Raw genomic sequence first — 19,707 nt, 5'->3', positions numbered from 1 at the left:
AGTCAAAATCTTATAAATGAGCATATGAAACTGTTGTTACTTCTGGACTTAACACCCCTCTACATTTCTTAGCATGCACTCACATTTCACTCAAGGATTCATTCAATAACAGGAAATGTTAATGCACGTTAAATCTCAATTGTGACAGGTAGAAACATTGATATTCAAAGATGCATAGCAAAGGCACCTCAGCAGATTAAAGCAAACCACGTCCATGAAGGTTTATTAATATATGCCTTTTTATGCTATCTCCTTCAAAGTAATGGATCAGAAATATTTAGACAAAACAGACAATAACCAGTTGCTAAAGGATGCCACAGATGAGTTTGCTTTTCTGATGGTTTCTGCCCTTATTTGTATTTCAATAAAGTGGAAATAGGTCACCCCAATTTAAATATTACCAGAGTTCAGCACTATAAAGTTTAACTTTAAGCTTAATTTCTCGATCAGTGGTTTGCTGACTTGGATTGCATACAGCACATGCTTTAAAATGGGGACTAACATTGAATTTTAACTTTTAATTTTGCCACAAAAAAAAAACTGAACCCAAATATATTTAAGTTCCTATTTCCAACACATTAAAAAATAAAGTTAAGTCCTTTATATTGAATGAAAATATGTTTCTGGAGAAAACTGTCTAAAATCATCTTCAATACTATATTGTCATGTCTCATATATTAGAAAAAAAACTTTCTCAAACTTACTTGGGTAATAAATTTTAGAACAGAAAATATATGCATGTGTATAAAGTATGTGAAGTGTTGGTTACTAGATGAAAAATAGAAAAACAGTTCATTTGTGGTTACAAGGAAATCTTGCGACATCATTTGGGTGGGACAATAAAGAGACAACAAAACTAAATTCAAACTCTAGCTACTCTAAATGTTAGTTCAACAACCAGAATTCTGGTCAGGTGTGGTGGCTCACACCTGTAATCCCAATGACTTGGGAGGATGAGGCAGGAGGACTGCAAGTTCAAGATCAGCCTCAGCAAGTTAGCGAAATCCCGTCTCAAAAATAAAAATAAATAAATAAATAAATAAATATGTAGATAAATGAATAAAAGGGCTGGGAATCTCGATCAGTAGTAAAGTGACTCTGAGTTCAAACTCCAGTACCTGTCCCCCCCACCAACCCCCCCAATAAAAACCGATGTCTGCTCGTGTTTACAAATTCAAAAAAGTCCTAAAATTCTATAAAGACATGGTTGTTAATTGTAAGAAACCATGTATTCTTTTTTCTATTTTCAAACTCTAGACTCTAAAAAATAAATCCATTAAATTGGAGGTCAAAATATGTAATCCTATCTAATTAATTTTCACATTCTAGAATTGTCAAGAGACTATGAAGTATGATAGAAGATAATACATTAACTGATAAATCAAAGAAAATGAAATCAGATCCACATACAGAAGAATTACAACTCATCAACAACTTTCATTAAGGATATAATATGTAGAATGATCATAGTGACTTTAGAAGCACAAAAATTACAAATTTCAAAGAATGATCATTTTTCTCCAAACCATAAGTTAAATACAGAGTGATGGAGACTTCCCATGCTTTACCTAAGAATTTATATTTGCCCTCTAACATTCTTTGACCAAGAATGTTATTTATAGCCAAGTAAATTATGAAAAAGTTAATAAAGTTGAATCATTTTGCATAAACTCTATTGATGGCTCAAGTGTAATATGTCAAAGACCTACTGCACCATAAAACTAGCCTATTATGTAATCTACTCCATTTCAGAATAGGAGCTTAATTTAAATAATCTAAGGGCTGAGGTTGACCTTCAACATGAGTAGTCAGCAAGCATGTTGAGGTGAGATGTGTCCCATCTACAAAGCCTGCTGTGAGATGCTTTAAAGGGAAACTCCACTACCTTAACTCTGGAGTCACGGGCCACAGAGACTTCAAAGACATCATCACTTGAGAACCAGCTGAGGCTGGCAAAGCATCATTTTGGAGGCCTCGGCTGGACCCGTGCTGGTATGCATGTGATGGATGTATAGTCATGATCCCTAGTTGATTCTGTTTGCTCTGAAGTTTCCTTTCTTGAGGCTTTCCAAGACGTTTCTGGGAAAATCATCCTGGCAACAAGGTACTGCCCCTGGAATCTCAATGCTCAATATTACATCTTGGGGCAGGTGTAGCATCCAAAGCAGTCACGACTCTATCAGAAGCATTAGAGGCACAGGCTGTGCCACTCTTGTGGCAGAAAACCTGGGCAGAGCCGGAGGTAATGGAGCCACTCCTCCATTTTCCTGAAAGGGAGGGAAGGGAGAGGGGGAGAAAGCAAAATAATATGGGAGGGAGGGTAGAAACCCACAAACAAACAATGATCGGAACTGGTGCATGAGAGAATAAATAGTAGGACCCCAAAACCCACACAAACTAAGTCTTCCAAATTATATAATGAACATTAAGAAGATACCTTATTACACCTTCATCTACTAAAGAAAGTAAAAGTAAAATAATAAGAAATGAGCCCAACAACACAAACAAGCAATGGTGGGGGGATTAGAAAGCCAAGAAAGCCCTTAGTAATTATGATCCTATCTAGGAAGGAAATGAGTAATGTCTTGTTTAAGCACTCAAATGAGAAAGAAAAGTAGAGTGCCTCGTGCTGATACATAATTGAAAATATTGACTTTTTAAAAAGGATCAAACAAGAGAAAGATCTCTTGTGCAAGGAAGCTTTAGAGAAACAGCCATAACAAAAGCAGCACAAAATGTTAGAGCTAGAAGAAAGGATCTTAGATTTCAATTATGTCATTTCATAGATGAGGAAAAAGGCTCAGAGAGGGAAGATGACTTAGCCAAAGAAATAAAGCTAGTTAGTGGCAAAGCCAAGAGTAGAACCTCAGATCCAATTCCCATCTGCTGTTAGTTTGACTATGCCAATGCTATATTCTCTTCTTATGAACTACTTTTGTACAACTGAGAACCTAGACAAACACATAACAATCATATTTATATACTGGTACCAGGGATTGAACTCAGGGGTACATAACCACTGAGCTACATCCCCAGCCCTTTTCTATTTTTATATTGAGACAGGGTCTCACTAAGTTGCTTAGGGCCTCACTAAGTTTCTGAGGCTGACCTTGAACATGTGATCCTCCTGCCTCAGCCTCCCAAGCCCCTAGGATTACAAGCATGCACCACTGCACCCTGCTATAATCATATTCTTTAAGATTCATGTATTTCACTGACTTCAAATTTATATATTTAGAAATGAAAAAACCCAGATTGAATTTTAAAGATAAAAAAATTTTCTAAACATCATTAGTCCAGTATGTTTCATCTCTAAAATGTATTAATGGGCCATCTCAGATACATTATACAACAACTGTTTTAGCTTTCAAGAGGCTCTGAAAACAAATGTGAGGAAAATTACTAAATAAAAATTACATTTTAGAAGGCCTAAATATTCTGTACCCATATATAGACAACAAAATTTGTTAAAAAAATTATTCTTAGACTTTCTATGAACACTTCCACAAAAGAATATATAGTTAACAGAATTTTGAATAAAATAAGATTGAAATGAATGCTCCATAGAGATACAGAGATACAAAGTAATTGTCCATGTAGCAATAAAACATTTTCAAGTGGATTTGTAAAACAATTCAAAGGAATCCAAGCAAGGAATGTTAAATATTTTCTGTAAGAACAGTATGATAAACAACACATATACTTGCAGTAGAGCATAGGGCTTTGTTTAATAAATGTCACGTACTAAAAGGTTATAAATTTTAAAAATAAAATGTTCCAGAAGTAATATTGAATTCTTCCAATTTTATAATAGCATATATTTTAATGTTTAGGTTCAAAATTAATATCTTGGTATACAACTTTTAAAAATAAAGCAAAGGCAAATGGTAGAATTCATGAGATAATGATGAAGTCACCAACTAATCAAAAGCTCAAAAATGATTCAAAGCATTTTTTCAGTAAAATGTCCTATTATATCTCTAATTAATGAGATGTGGCCCTATTTTGTTGTTGTTATTGTTTTTTTGGTTTTTGGTGACGATACCATGAAAGTTACTATCAAATGGCATTTACAAAATCTTAGGAGTAGACAAATAAAAGCTGTATGAAATTAAGAACCCAGAATTATTAATAGTCTATACACAGGCTATGGTACTAGAATAATGCCTGAATTACAAAATGTGTATTACTTCATTTCACAAAAAAAAATCTAAGTTTTAGAGGAATTTTTGTAACAATATATTAACATTGATATAAATTTAGAAAATTTTATCATTTCAGAACTAGTTCAGCATTTTTATACTTGAAAAGTGAAAACAAGAAATTACTCCAAGTCACAAAACTGAGTTACATTTGCTAACACGAAAATCTGATTTTTTTTCTTTCCTTTCCTTTTTGTCCATTGGACGAAGACCTATTTCTCATTTTCTGAAAATCTCAGTACACCAAAGAATAGGGAAACAAGAAAGAAAGAGATTACATATAATGTTTAAATCTTAAGCAGAGGATAATGGTCCCCACTACTGACCATATTATCTTCCTTGATGGGAATTAGAATGCAATAGAGAGTTGATGAAAACTGCAACCAGTTTACTCATTTACAAAAATATTCTATCCACTGGTTGGACATCATATTATATGACTTATAATACTTACCTGAACTACGTTGAAAAACATTAAAATTGCTAGATATTTGAAACCCTTACTAAAACAGAGAAACAATTAAAATACTCAATTTAGAATGCTACCTTTGTTTTTTCAAGTACTATAAAGAAGAATCAGAACAATTTTACTACCCAAACAGTACCACCACTAAAAATTAAAAGAAAAAGCATCACAGATGTAGCAAATTTGTATAGAGAATGGATTAAAACATGTAGGAGTAGAAGATGAGCATTTGGAAATGTTTAAATAGAAGTGAAAGTTATGATATCATGCCATAATTTTCGTGAAATCAAGTAAACAATCATTAAATATCTTCATTCACATGCACAACATCCAGGAATCATTAATATCTTTCCAAAATATGTTGCATTAACCATACAAAGCCTTCAACAGAACACCCACACCAAGACAGTAGAAAATAACACAATAATTTGTATATTTTCTAATTTGAAAAGCAAAACTAATACCAGATGTTAGGAGAATTGGAAATGTAAAAGGCTATGATCTATTCTCGCTATAAATAAGAATAACGTCTATCAATAATGGGTGATTTCTTTGAGCAATCTCCACATATTTAACTTCTATGGAAAAAAAAAACTATTTAGCCCCAATCACAGAGAAATCATGAGAAAAACTATGTAATAGTAATAGAACCAAGTAAACATTTTCCAACAATAAAGTAAATGTGTGTGCTCATGTGTGCACGCAGGCAGGGATCCCTGTGTTTGTGTTAGCAGGAAAGGGTATCCATATAAAACTCTCTTCTTTTGGTAAAAATTAGAGATTAAAAAAGAATGCTTAACAAGAAAAATCTATTGCTTGTGTTTTTACTCTCAAAAGCTCAATTCTAAATATTTTTCACATCCTGAAAAATATACAAATAAAAATATTCCAAAAATAATAACCCTGAACACTAACATTATTAAATTCGAACACACCATCATATTACTGAGGCTCCTTCATTGTAAAAGTATTAAATTGTAACATAAGAAAAAATGTTTGATCTGAATATCCCCAGATATACTGAAAACATAAAAGAATCAAAACATACAGGCTGCACATTTCTAATCAATACATCTGAAATCTGAAGTGCTTTGAAATCTGTCAGTATTTTCAAATCATGGATGCTCAACTGGTAAAGACTAGGCAAACAGAATCAGATACAAAAAAAACTCTGAAATATGAAATACTTCTGGTCCCAATCACATTGGATAAGTGTGATTTAAATGCCAGAATAATTATTAAATTCCACCCAAAATAAAAAATATACCAACGAATACCTGTTCAAAGAGGAACTGATTTAAACCCCAACTAACAAATATTAAAAAGTCAAATGAAAACATTTTCCTATAGTACTTCCTCATAACTAACTTAAATTATGTGTATAAATTTTAAACCATGACAAACTAATTGGTATTATAGCCTTTGAGAAAATACATCAATTCTAAGGTAGAAAAATCTAAAATAAATTCTTATTACACAAATATCAAAATATTTATGCTATTTTCAAAGAAGCTCAATAAAACCAGAGCATCGACCTATATTTTGTTATTGTTCATTAAATAAAAGCAATTAATTAATTCATAGCTTACATGATTCTATCTCACAAATGTATACCTCTATTTTCAAATACAAATGCTACATAAATACAGATGCTACATAATAGCTTTTTAAAATAACACAAATTTATTTACGTCTACTAAAATATCCAAGATGAATATGTTTTTGAAATTAACTCAAAAAAACTACCACTGGGATAAAAATGGGAGTTCATAATCCACTTGAATCAAATGTATGAAATATTATATGTCAAGAGCTTTGTAATGTTTTGAACAACTAATAATAAAAAAAAATACATGTGCTAATAAAAATAAAAAAAAAAACTACCACAACATTCAAACAGAAAAACCAATCAATCAAATTTTCACACAAATATATATAACCACATATGTTTTGGAAAAAGTATTTACTTCCTCAATTTCAGGAACATAAAGAACATCTGTGGTTCAAACTAGTTTATATATCTTGATTCTAAAAATTTTTATGAACTCTTATGAAAAGGTGCATTATAATTAAAATTAAATGCTTGAACAAGAAAAAGTTTTACACAAATTTATTGCGTTGAAATAGTGAAGCATTTGCAACAATACACTATTTACCTCTCCATAAACACCATCACTGGAAATGTATTACAATACTACTAAAAAAGCAATGCATATGAAATTTATACACAATTTTTACACAGCTACACAATTGTGTACAAATTTACACACAATTACAATATACTACTACTAAAACACATCCCACTCAAAAAAATGTCAAATTGGAAAAATAATGCCAAGATTTAATCATGATCTGCAGAAAAAGATTTTAAAGTTGCTTAGTGCATATTCAAATCTGCTCAAATACATCATTTATACTAAAATAGTGCAAGAAGTTATTTGTATGCACATCATGACTAGATAACCCATGCATATTAGATATCTCTTTGGTATAGTGGATATTAAACAAATTATTAATTATATATTATAAAAGAACATTAAACTGAGTATAATGAAAGACATGCTCAAGATAAAATTCAATTCCTCAAAAGTACTCAATCGGGTTGTAATTTTTTTATCACAAATACAAGATGGAATTAAAGGTAAGTGCCAATAAAATACTTGCCAGTTACAAAGAGATATGATCAGAGAACTTAGAAGATGAAAATGTAATTTTTTGACAAGTTCTAACAAAAATTATCATAACTTAATAACAATCTTATTTGGTGACTAAATATGAAAGTTCATCACTCACAATTGAGTCAGGATATAATGTACTTAACACTGTTAGCCTATCAGTAACATTTGAGGCCTCATACAGGAAAACAAATAATAGTATATATAAGTAAGAATTTAAGCATTTTTAAAATAAAATTTTAAATGTTTTTATTATCTGTGATGAAATAATGTAAAATCCAAAAATTGTATGCAGTTACCATTCCATTGTGGACCCCACCCATATTCCATAAAATAATCGGGTATATATTTTTAATTTAAAAAAAATAAGGAGGAAAGCAGAATCCGACTCTTTGTTTCCATAATTAAGCTCTATTAAAAATGTAAAATAAACCTATTCATTCACTTTAAATATTCTATATGTTAGCAGAATGCTGATCTTTCAAATTGAGAAACCTATCACCATCAGCAAGACATAAAACAACTACCATAACAACTCAGCCTACAGTATTTAATACTCTGTTAAATTCATTAAAAATTATGGCACAAAAATTACATGTGTATTTTTATATCTTCTTTAAATATTAGAGTTTACTGATAGGAATAAATATTCCTTAATAAATTCATCAATTCTACCAGATTAGAATTAATCAGAGAAAACGCCATCCAACCTACTCATTTTAGAGGTAGAAAACTTTGGCAAAACAAGTTGAAGCTCAAAAATCACCTAGTTGTTAGAAACATTAGAAGATATGATCCTTATCCCCATTATTCCAATTTCATTCACAATACCACTCTGTCGTCACGATTAGAGATTATGATTGGGGATATACTAAAGAAAACAAAATGTTTAAAAGATTTGTAAAATATTGTGGTTATATTCTTTAATACCAGTTTTAATTCTTTACTGTCTATGCCAGGAATGTGTCCTTTTTTTTTTCCTTCTCCCAGCCATCCCTCAGTTAAGTAATATTCTACAAGCTACTACACATTTAAACCTACTGTCTTATTAAAGATAACACTGTCATACTACTTCCATTTTCTTTGAAAAATGGCTAAAATCTAGTCTGGATCCCTGTAAATTGATAACTTATTTTGAAAGCAATTTCTTAATCTTAACTATCTGAGGAATCTTTTTTTTCAATCTCAATAGGTCTTAAAAAACAGGATCACCAAATTCATTGGATGACAATTAAGAACAATAACCAAATATATAGAGAGATGTCTGTTGTTACCAATTTATTCATATGATTCACTTTCATCAAAAAAAATCTGTAAAAATTAAAATAGTTTCAAAAATTATCACAGTTTACATGAAAACACAAAATTGACAGTTCTGTATTTATAACACACCCTATGCTAGGTGTGTTAATATTTATATTTATTTTCTCTTAAGGTTTCTGAGTTTAACCCATTTTCTGGCCTTTCTTTCAAACTTGCAGGAAGACTGTGAGTGAGTCTTTCTAAGGCAGGCACTCCCGGTTTTTACAACCTGCTTGCTGTTCCGTTGCTGATGTTTGCGCCCACGCCTAGGGTGTGTTATAATCTTTTTTAAGTCCTTACAGATGGAATCATACCTATTCTCAGGATCATTGTCGTCATCATCATCGTCCACTGTGACAGGCACTGATTTACATAAGGCTTCATCTCCTTGGGGAAAAAAGTGTACTTAAAATTAGCTTTAAATGATCTACATAAGTTAAACATTATAAAATAAAATTAAAAGTCCAAAGCTCTAAAAAATACCAGTAGGTACTAACCACTATTCTGAAATGCAAAATATGAGTGAAAAGAACGTTTAAAAAGTGTACTACAAAATTTGTGAAGTACCAGAAGTAAAATGATAAATAGTAAGGTCTTAAATATTTCAATGTTCCTTACAACATTACAGGGTGTGTGTTTGCTTCTTTGTTTTGCAGTGCTGGGAATTAAACACAGAGCTTTGGGCCTGCTAGGCAATAAGCAAATTTGGAAATTCCTGTGGATTTGTAATTATTCCAAAATAAAAATTTCAAAATGGTAAAAAAAGATAATTGCTGATGCTAGCCATGAACTTGCAGTCCTCCTTTCTCAGCCTCCATAGTTGTAGGACAGGTCAATATGAATTAAGAGAGGAGACTTTTTTGGGGGTACTGGAAACTGAAACCAGGGGTACTTTGCTACTGAGATATTTCCCCAGCCCCCAGCCCCCCCTTTTTATAAAGATCGAGTCTTGCTAAGTTAAGTACCTTACAGCCTCACTAAATTGAACTTGTAGTCGTCCTTTCTCAGCCTCCATAGTTGCTGGGATTACACATGTGTACTCAAGACCCAGTGAGATGTGTAATCCTTGAGATGTAATCCTTAAGAAATCGTTTTATTACTTTCACATACAGGCAATAGCCTAAACAGGCTAACAGTGTTTATATACAGACCTTTGGTTAATTTACATTCATGAATAGATAAGTATGTAGAGACTGAGCTAACTATTAATGGATCTCAAGATCTGTACCTTCTTTTCAGATATTAAATTTTAATGGTAGCTACGAAGAACCATCACATTAGAAATGCTATCTATCCCTCAGGCTTCATATACTGCCATCATGTAAGGCAAAGTCATGCTATTTGGTTTGGTTGGTTACACAAACTAGTATAAGTACTGTTTTTTTTATATTTTTTTTTTAGTTATAGATGGACACAATGCCTTTATTTTGTTTATTTCTTTTTTTGTGGTACTGAGGATTGAACCCAGTGCCTTACACGTGTTAGGCAAGTGCTCTACCACTGAGGTACAATCCCAGCCCCTATGTATTCTTTATCTGTACTGCTGCTACTACCCAGGTATCATCATTTTTCTGATTTGTCTTTTTTCTTTTTTAGCATTATTAGTGTTCTGTTTTTTCCTTGTACATATGATAAAATATTTCCCAAAGTGTGTGTGCATGTCTTATTTTCTCAACTGGGCAAACATTTTTACTCAGATTATGTGTTATTTGGCACAAATGTATATCTTACCAATAGTATAACTCAGACCGTACTACAGTTTGATTTATTGGTATTAGAATGTGATTAAAGCAAGTCATTTTGTTACCACAACTTACTACATTCCCCCACCATTTTCTCCCCCCCCCATAATTCTTGGAGGAGACTGTCCTGAGAACTTACATTGATATAAGTAGTCATTTTGTCAAATGACTATTTAAATTAAAATGTGACTGATATAGTGCAGTACCTTTTTATGAGTATACTATATTATCATATGAAATTATTACTATAATAATACATGGATCATTGTGTGATTTTAGCAAGTACAAATATGGTTTTCAAATTTTTATGTTTGGTGTTTAAATTATGTGTGTCTTTTGGTTGTAATCAAAACAAGAATTCTTCAAACAGTTCATTACTGTCATGTTTTTAGATTAACTAATTATCATTATCTTTCTTGTTAATTACAGAGGAAAGATTATACAGCATTAACAAAGTTTTTGCCTCCAAAACATGAATATGTGTTAGCTGTGAGAATGACTCCTATTCAGTGCAAGCTTTATCAGTACTACTTAGATCACTTAACAGGTAACCAATATACTTATTGTTTTCATCTTCTCTATAAAGACATGCTTTTTCTGAAGAATTTTTCCTTGTCAGTTCCTTTCCAGTTTTGCATTTGAATGGATGTCCTTAAAAGCACAATAGCTCTAATTTAAAAGAAATCACTAATGCTGTCATTAATCTCTAAGAACAAATGAATAAAAAAAAATATGGCATGTATTCCTAATGAATGCTCTTCATTTGTAAGAAGCTATTTCAGAAGAATTATGAATAAGGAATAAATCCAGAATAGAAGACACACAGAAATTCTGGAATATTTTAAAAAATATCCCAATTGCATTAATGTTAAAAGGCATGTAAATGAAATCTATGAGATTGTTCCTTAGTTATCAAATTAATAAAGGTTGAAGGCAAAAAAAAAAAAAAAGGCAGAAAGCAAGACAGGCGTTTAGAATGATCTCCATGTTGTAATAAAATTACAGCTGCTTAATGTACACTGAAATGTCAGCTGACATTGTTTTCTAGGTTTTATCATTAAGAACAACTTTTAGTTTGTTATTCTTTGCATTATTTTTAGAGAACACAATGCATATCTATTGTTTTATCATCACTAAATGTGTGTGTGTTTGTATGTGTGTCTCCATTTCTTTATGCCTGAAGTAGTTCACATAACAAAACCTAGTCTGTGGCTCTGAGGGGAGAGATTTCTTATTTTTTGGTCATTTACTAGGATTCTTTCCCCACATGATATGCCAAGTTTCATTAGTGAATGCAGGTTAGAAAATGCCCTTGAGGGGCTGGGGCAGTGGCTCCGTAGTAGAGTACTCGCCTAGCATGCATGAGGCACTGGGTTCAATCCTCAACAAAACATAAAAAAATAAAGATATCCTCCTAAAACTAAAAAAAAAAAAAATGTTTCAAAAAATAGAAAATGTCCTTGAGCCCATTGTGGATGCAATGATTGATTAAAATACCGGAGGAGGATGGAAGTGTGCATACAGTTATTAAAATTATACTTTATGATACTAGGTGCCCTTCAATAGATGAATATATGAAGAAAATTTGGCATATGTACACAATGGAATATTACTCAGCCATAATAAAGAAAAAAAATTATGTCATTTGCAGGTAAATGGGTGGAACTGTAGAACATCATGTTATATGAAATAACCCAATCCCAAAAAAACAAATGATGAATATTTTCTCTGATATGCAGATGCTAATTTCACAGTGGTGTGGGGAGTTAGGGAATAATAGAAGTCACTCTGGATGAGAAAAGGGGAAATAAAGGGAAGGGAAGGGGAATAGTTAAAGATAGTAGAATGAAGTGGACATTACTATCCTAAGTGCACATATGATCATACAACCAATGCAATTCTACATTATGTACAACCAAAAGAATGAGAAGTTGTATTCCATATATGTATAATGTCAAAATACATTCTACTATCATGTATAGCTAATTAGGACAAATTTTACAAAGAAATGTGGAAAGAGAAAAAAATTAAAAATTTAAACTGGGGTTGTAGCTCAGTGGTGGAGTACTTGCCTAGCATGCATGAGGCACTGAGTTCGATCCTCAACACAACATAAAAAAAATAAAATAAAGATATTGTGTTCACCTAAAACTAAAACAATAAATGTTTCAAAAAACAGAAAATGCCCTTGAGCCCATTGTGGATGTAATGATTGATTAAAAAACCAGAGGAGCATGGAAGTGTGCGTACATTTATTAAAATTATACTTTATGATATTAATGTGCTACCCTTTGTGTAACATGTGTGTGTATTTTTTTTTTTTTGGCCCTACTGGGGATTAAATCCATGGGTGCTCTACCACTGAACTGTATTGTCAGCCCATTTATTTGTTTGTTTGTTTGTTTTGTTTATTAATACTGAGTCAGAGCTTAGTATGTTGCCCAAGCTGGCCTTGGATTTAAAAAACATGTTTAACTTATTTATTTAACTTTATTTATTTTTTCTGTGGTGCTGAGGATCGAACCCAGTGCTGCACATGTGCTCGGCAAGTGTTCTATCCCTGAGCCACAACCCCAGCCTCTGGTTTTGTATTTTTTATCCCCCTGCCTAAGACTCAAAGTATTTTTTCAACATATGATTATACAACCCATGCAATTCTGCATTATGTACAACCAAAAGAATGAGAAGTTGTATTCCATATATGTATAACATGTCAAAATACATTCCACTATCATGTATAGTTAATTAGGACAAATTTTAAAAAGGAATGTGGAAAGAGAAAAAAAAATTAAAAAGTTAAACTTCATCCTATATTGGAACACAGTTTTATGTGAAACTTACTTTATAAAAATGTGTAATTACATTGAGCATTAACATACCTGTAATCCCAGCTACTAGGGAGGCTGAGGTAAGATGATTGCAAATTGAAGGCCAGCCTGGGGGACTTAGCAAAAATAAAAACTGAAAGGGGCCGGGTATACAGCTCAGTGGTAGAGTACCCCTGGGTTCAATACTCAGTAATCCCCAGGCCACATACACACACAAAAGAGTTGGTAGTGGTCTTCTATGCCTATAATCCCAGCAATTCAGGAACCTGAGGCAGGAGGACACCAAGGTCAAAACCAGCCTCAGCAATTCAGCCAGGCCCTATGTAACTTAGCAAGACCCTGTCTCAAAATAAAAAATAAAAAGGGCTAGGGAAATAGCTCAGTGGTAAAACACCTCCAGGTTCAAACACAGTACCTCCCCATCAAAATCTAAGTGTCCTCAGTTAACTAACAGGTATTACTAAAACAAACAAGTAACTAGTGAAAATTATAATAAATTTATATAATAACAATCATATATATTTAGTATAACAACAAACAATGTTTGAAAATAAGTGTAATAATGATTATTTTTTTTTTATTTTATGTTTCTAGGTAACCATAACCAATTAACTCAAATCCTAATGTTCCTGATTCTCTATCCCATCAGGTTTGGGTATTCCATCTATAGTTTGGATTTTCTTTCTACCTTCATTTTGATAGTGTTTTAAGAGAAGTATCTGTGATTGGGGAGGGGCCAAAAAAGAGAAGATTCTGTTTATACTATCAGAAACTAGCTGAGAAATATCAAAAAGGGTTTCAATACACTAAATTTAAGCTATTTAATGGGATTTTATGGGACTCAAAGCTATCTCTTCTGAAACCAGGAATGGTTGTGCACACCCATAATCCAAGTGACTTGAGAGGCTGCAAGGAGGATCCAAGTTTGGGAGTTTGAGGCCAGCCTCAGCAAGTTAGAGAGACTCTATCTCAAAATATGAAAAGTGCTAGGGATATTGCTCAGTGGTTGAGCAACCCTGTGTTGAATCCCCAGTACCAAATGAAAAGCTCTCTGCTCCAATTTTAAAAGCTATATGCATGGCAAAGCACTTAAAACTTTTGGTCTCATTTCCATTAAATGAATACCTCCTGGACTACTCTCACAAAATGTACCATTTTCTTTCATAAATTTTACTGTTCATTATCCCAGAAAAAAAGCACTAAACACATATAGAACATTTTTGTTATTTACCCAAAAACTTTGGTCTGACACAAAAGACTAATAATGTAGGAAATATTTTACAAAGATGGCATAAAATTAAATCAAGAAAGGTCTTATAGTAAACTGGTGATCATTTTTAAATAGACTTCTCCTAAAGAGTAATCCTGAATTAGATTTTCTTCAGGAAAAATTAAACAATGTAGTTATTAAAAAGGGTTTAAAGAATACAAATTTTAAAATGCTTACTTATTTTTTTCATACCTGAAGATTGGCAAAATCCAGTGTGTGAAGAAAGCACTAAATTTTCAGTCACAGGCTTAATTTTCTGTTCATCACTGCTCCCCTCGCCTACAGAATTCTGATCATCATCTCCTACATCAGATGATGAGGAAGTAATGTCTGCTTGCTTCCTTTTATTGCTTGTTCTTAGGGGGTTTCTCTTTTTTTCCTTGACATTGCCTGCCTTCTTTTTAGCTGAAGCTCTTTGTTTCTTCTGCTTTTTATTATCTTCAGAACTTTCCTCAGCATCAGAAGATGATGAGCCACTTTGTATTTCCTTGGTATTTCTCTTTGAATTTAAATTTCTTCTTTCCCTCAATTCTATTCTTTTTGGTTTCTTATCAGAAGAGTCGCAACCATCTTGTTTCATGGAACATTTCTCAGTATCAGATGATGAAAACTCTTGTCTCTTCCTTGAACTCTTTTCAGGCAAGTTGCGTCTTTTCTTCTCTCTACCTGATGCTCTATTCTTACTCTTTTTATCTTCTGAAGAGTCACAACTATCTCCTTTCCCTGGTACCTTTTCAACATTATCAGATAACTCATCCTTCTTTTTAGAAATTTTATCTTTCATTTTTTTACCTTTCTTTTCTCCATCAGTTGTGTCACTCTTACTTTGTTTTAGGCCCTTAGGAAAATGACAACTTTCTTCTCCCTCAGGTAATTTCTCAGTGCTATCAGATGATGATTCATAATGCCGTTCTATCTTCATTACTCTTTTCTTCAAGTCTATAGTCTTTTCTTTTTCTTCAGTCCCCTTTTTGTTCTGCTTTTTATCTTCTTCAGAGGAATCATCACTATGCTCTTTCTTTGGGAATTTATCAGCAACATCAGATAAGCCACCCTGTACTTTTTTACATGTTTTGGTTCTCAGATGCTTGCTCTTTTCTTTAGTTTCAACTACTTTTTTGTCTTCTAGGGAATTTAAACTCTCCTCTTTCCCTGAAGAAGGCTTATCAGCAACATCAGAAGAAACACTTGGCTGCTGTTTCTTAGAAAGTCGATCTCTTAATTCCACTATGGTCTTGTCTTTCTCAATTGTGCTTTCTGCTGAAGAAAAATTCTGTTTCCTTTCAGCATCATCAGATGATCCTTCCTGTGCAGTCTTCAAACTCTTCTGCCCTTGATTATCCATCCCTTTTTTGCTGTTTTTTTCATCTTCAGAAGAATCATAATCTTTTCTATTTGAAAATCTTTTTTTGGTTGTTCTGACAGCCCCAATTTTACTCATGCTTTTTATTTCTTTTTCTAATTCTGAGTCATAATTAGAAGACTCAGACTGATTTTGGCGTTTCTTTTTAGAAATTATAGAGCTTTTAGCTGATTTGCCTTTTTTAATATCAAAATCTGAGCCGGAAGTAGAACTTTTTCGTTTCCTTTTTCCTTTATCATCTTTCCCTTTTTGAGTCTTTAAATCATACAGAGTCTTATGATTTGTCTGAGATTCATTAATATCAGTATCTGAAGAAGAACTGTGACTCATCCTGCTGCTTACCTCTTTGAGGATTGCTAACATTTCATCAGAATCTGAATTTTGATCCACAATCTCTGATTGCTTGGACTTAGGCAATTTATTAGGCTTAGGATTATCTATAGCACTGTCAGAAGAATTTCGCTTGTCCTTTTTCCTGACTGGAACTGATAGTTTTTGTTTCTCCTTAACTACTTCGTTACTTTCTTCATCTGAATTAGATGTTGCAGGGTTGGTTTCTGTCTGTCGCCTCAAGGGTGTAGTCTTAACACGTGGGGATCTTCGAAGATCAGATTCTTCTAAAAGTAAAGGAACTTCATTTTCAATTAAATGCTCATTGTCGGTGTTTTCCTGTCCAGGTCCACATTTCTCTGACTTGGGGTTCAAACCAGAACTTTTAGGGCCATCTTTATCTTGTGGAACTTCCTGGCAATCAGCACCTTTAACTGGGGAATTAGAAAGGGAAACAGGGGTGAGTTTAACATATAATTCCTTAGTTACTTTAGCTGTACTTTTTGACTTAATACCTCCTCTGTTGTCTTTTGAAGGAGTATTTAATTTTACAGATGAACTCTCCAATTCTTGCTCAGTTCCACTATTGCCATCCCCCTGAAAATCAGTTGAACTCTGAACTTCCATGGCAGTCTCAAGATTCTCAAAAATATCCTCTGGAACTGAGGAAGGAACAGACACAATATCCATGTCTAAGTCTTCAGAAGTATTAGCAGGTTCATACTGAGGTTCCTCTTTCCTATCAGATTTCTTATGCTCACCACTGGTACTTTTATTTGCTCTTTGTTCCTCTATTGGGATACTCTGATCCATGTGCTCATTATCTACCTGTTTTCTGGACAGTTTACCGTCTGACTTTGAAATATCCTTCCTTTCCAAAGCAAAGATTTTTTCTCCTTTTCGTACTTTTATTTCCGACTTAGCATCTACAACTTTATGCTCTTTGGTATTTTTCTCTTTGTTTACAGCATCCAAAGCCTGAATCTCTGAATTCAAATCTTCCTCTAATGCAAGATGAGCCTTCTTGATATCAGCCAACACAGATTTAAAAGCCTTAAGCTGACGTAACTTTGTAGCAGAACTGATTTCTGAATTATCTGTTGCCTGCTTCAAAAACTTAACATAACTGGAGTTCATGTTGGCTGTGGTCTCAATCAGTTTTTTTGCCTTTTTAATCATCTCTTTGGGCACAGTTAGTGCTGAATAATTGTAGGTTACAGAGCCAGAACACGAATCATCTAATTTCTTTTCTTCTCCATTGCAATTTGAAGTATTCTTCTTTGGAGAAAATTTGGGTGCATGTTCACATACTTTAGTACTCTTTTCACTGTCAATTTTTATCTTCTTCTTATTTTGTTGCAACAATTGCTCTAAGTTCTCAAATACACTGTTACATGCAGTGACCAAGTCCAATAAAGGCTCTGGGTGACAAATGTAGCAATACCATTGGTTGTTTTCATCCATTATGGTAGATAGCTCCTTTCTACCAAGGTTACGGAGAATGCATTTCTTACAGAAGGCATTATGGCAAAAGTCACAACAAATCAAGTTCCCGCCTTCTGCACACCATCTGAAATGTTTTAAAGATTAAAATATTATTCCAAATGAAACTAATTTTAATCTCTTCATTATTAAAGCAAAATTGTCCTGTCAACAATTTTAGTAGTATTTTAGGTCATCTGCCTATTCCTTATAAGAAAGCTTAAAACTAAAAGCTTAGTGCAAAAGACATCATAATGATGAGATTACAAAAGATGGATCTAGTAAAAGACTCTTAAGAATTCCCCCCAAAATGATGACACTGAATGTTAGGTGATCTTAATTATTACCTACCTACATTGTTCATCCATTCCATCTGAGTCACGGCTAATATCATCACTCATGTAATACTTAAAGCAATTCTATTGAAAGAAAAGAGGAAGGGGAAATTTTATTCAAAATTCATTAACATTCATAAGGAACAAAAACTTAACTTTTGGTGGGGAGTACTGGGAATTAAACGCAGGGAAATTCACACATGCTACACAAGGACTCTATCACTGAGCTACATCTACTCCAAAAAAAATTAACATTTGAAATCATTAATAAAGTAAAAGGAATGTACACATTTTAAACAATCAAATCAGAACACTGTACTACCCAATACTAGTATTTTCCAGTCATTGAAATACCTCAAGGAATTAACTTTTTGACACAAATTTCCCTACCATCAAGCACCATTATTCCTTACTTAAAAAGGGCTTTAAAGATTTTATTTAATAAAGCAAATTTCTGGTCTTATTCAACTAGCTTACAAAGCTGTACATAAAACTGTATTAGATGTTTCTACTTCCTAATTTTAACAGTCACCACGTATAAACAGCTACTATGTGTACAACTGAACTATTAACCTACATTATCTTTCAATCTCAAAATATCTACCCACAAGGTAGGAGATATTCTAAGGGGAAAAGTTAAGGTTCATTAATATGTAAATTAATCTAATATCATACACAATATTAAGAGGCAAAGTTGTTATTCAAATTCAAGTTTCACTAACTTCAAATTCCTTTCCAGACAGATTGGGAAAAGGGAAGGTTCCAAAAACTACCCAAACTGCCTAGACTTACAGACTGGTCCTTAGAAAAAAGCAAATAAGAAAAGAGAAAGGAAATGCAAGTTACCAATCCAGCTGAAAAAATTTAAAACTAACTTAAGAAGCTGAGGCAAGAGGATCACAAGTTCAAGGCCAGCCTGTGCAACTTGAAATTTTAAATCTCAAAATTTAAACCAGCCAGAGCTGGGCACAGTGGTGCACACCTGTAATCTCAGCAGCTCAGGAGGCTGAGGCAGGAGGATTGCTAGTTCAAAGCCAGCCTCAGCAACTCAGAGAGTCCCTTGTCTCTAAATAAAATACAAAAAAGGACTGGGGATGTGGCTCAATGGTTAATTGCCCCTGTATTCACTCCCTAGTACCAAAAACAAACAAAACAAAACAAAACAAAATTAAATTTAAACAAAAGGGCTGGGCACATATCTCAGAGGCAGAACACACCTGGGTTTAATCATCAGTATCACCCTAATAAAAAATAAAAACTACAGTTAGAACTCCCAGGAAAGTATGGCCTACCCCTGCATTTCAAAAGTGAGATACTTACACAGGATTCATCTCAGCACTAACAAGAGATGGGGAGCCCATACATAACCTTTATATCATAGGTATTTTAAAATAACTCTACTGTATTACCAACAAAAAGGTGTGGACAGACTATTAAAACCATAATCAACCTTTAAGAAACATTTAAATTATATTATCTCAAGTTACTTCAAACCCTCTTCCACATGGAAACTTAAAGTAGTAGGGTACATTAAAAGGAGGGTTAGAAAACACAAGCATGCACACATACACAAAATGTCAGGTTTCGATACTTAACAGGTTCTCCTTTAGCTCTCAATCGCTAAATACTGTGTTGTATTTCGTAGAAGTAGCTGAACCAATCCCACTTTACCAGGCTAATTCTTATTCACATTTCAGGTATTAGTTTATAAC

At 33.1% G+C, this 19,707-nt stretch overlaps 1 protein-coding gene across 7 annotated transcripts in view; it reads right to left on the bottom strand.

The window, feature by feature from the left end:
- The window catches only part of Atrx (ATRX chromatin remodeler), a 225,314-nt gene that overhangs the window by 138,794 nt on the left and 66,813 nt on the right, over positions 1 to 19,707 (bottom strand). For 6 of the 7 annotated variants that reach the window (XM_077107628.1, XM_077107623.1, XM_077107626.1 and 3 more), the window contains 3 exons: positions 18,012 to 18,079; positions 14,678 to 17,748; positions 8,960 to 9,032 (listed from right to left, as the gene is read on the bottom strand). In XM_077107628.1, the coding sequence (XP_076963743.1) occupies positions 8,960 to 9,032; positions 14,678 to 17,748; positions 18,012 to 18,079 (3,212 nt within the window). The remainder of the gene's footprint in view (positions 1 to 8,959; positions 9,033 to 14,677; positions 17,749 to 18,011; positions 18,080 to 19,707) is intronic. The other variant, XM_077107625.1, reaches the window with a different exon arrangement.

Source organism: Callospermophilus lateralis, chromosome X (assembly GCF_048772815.1).
Source record: "Callospermophilus lateralis isolate mCalLat2 chromosome X, mCalLat2.hap1, whole genome shotgun sequence".
In the NCBI taxonomy this organism is placed as follows: Eukaryota; Metazoa; Chordata; class Mammalia; order Rodentia; family Sciuridae; genus Callospermophilus; species Callospermophilus lateralis.
Note: the sequence above shows the minus strand (reverse complement) of the source record. Positions and strands in the feature narration are given on the sequence as shown.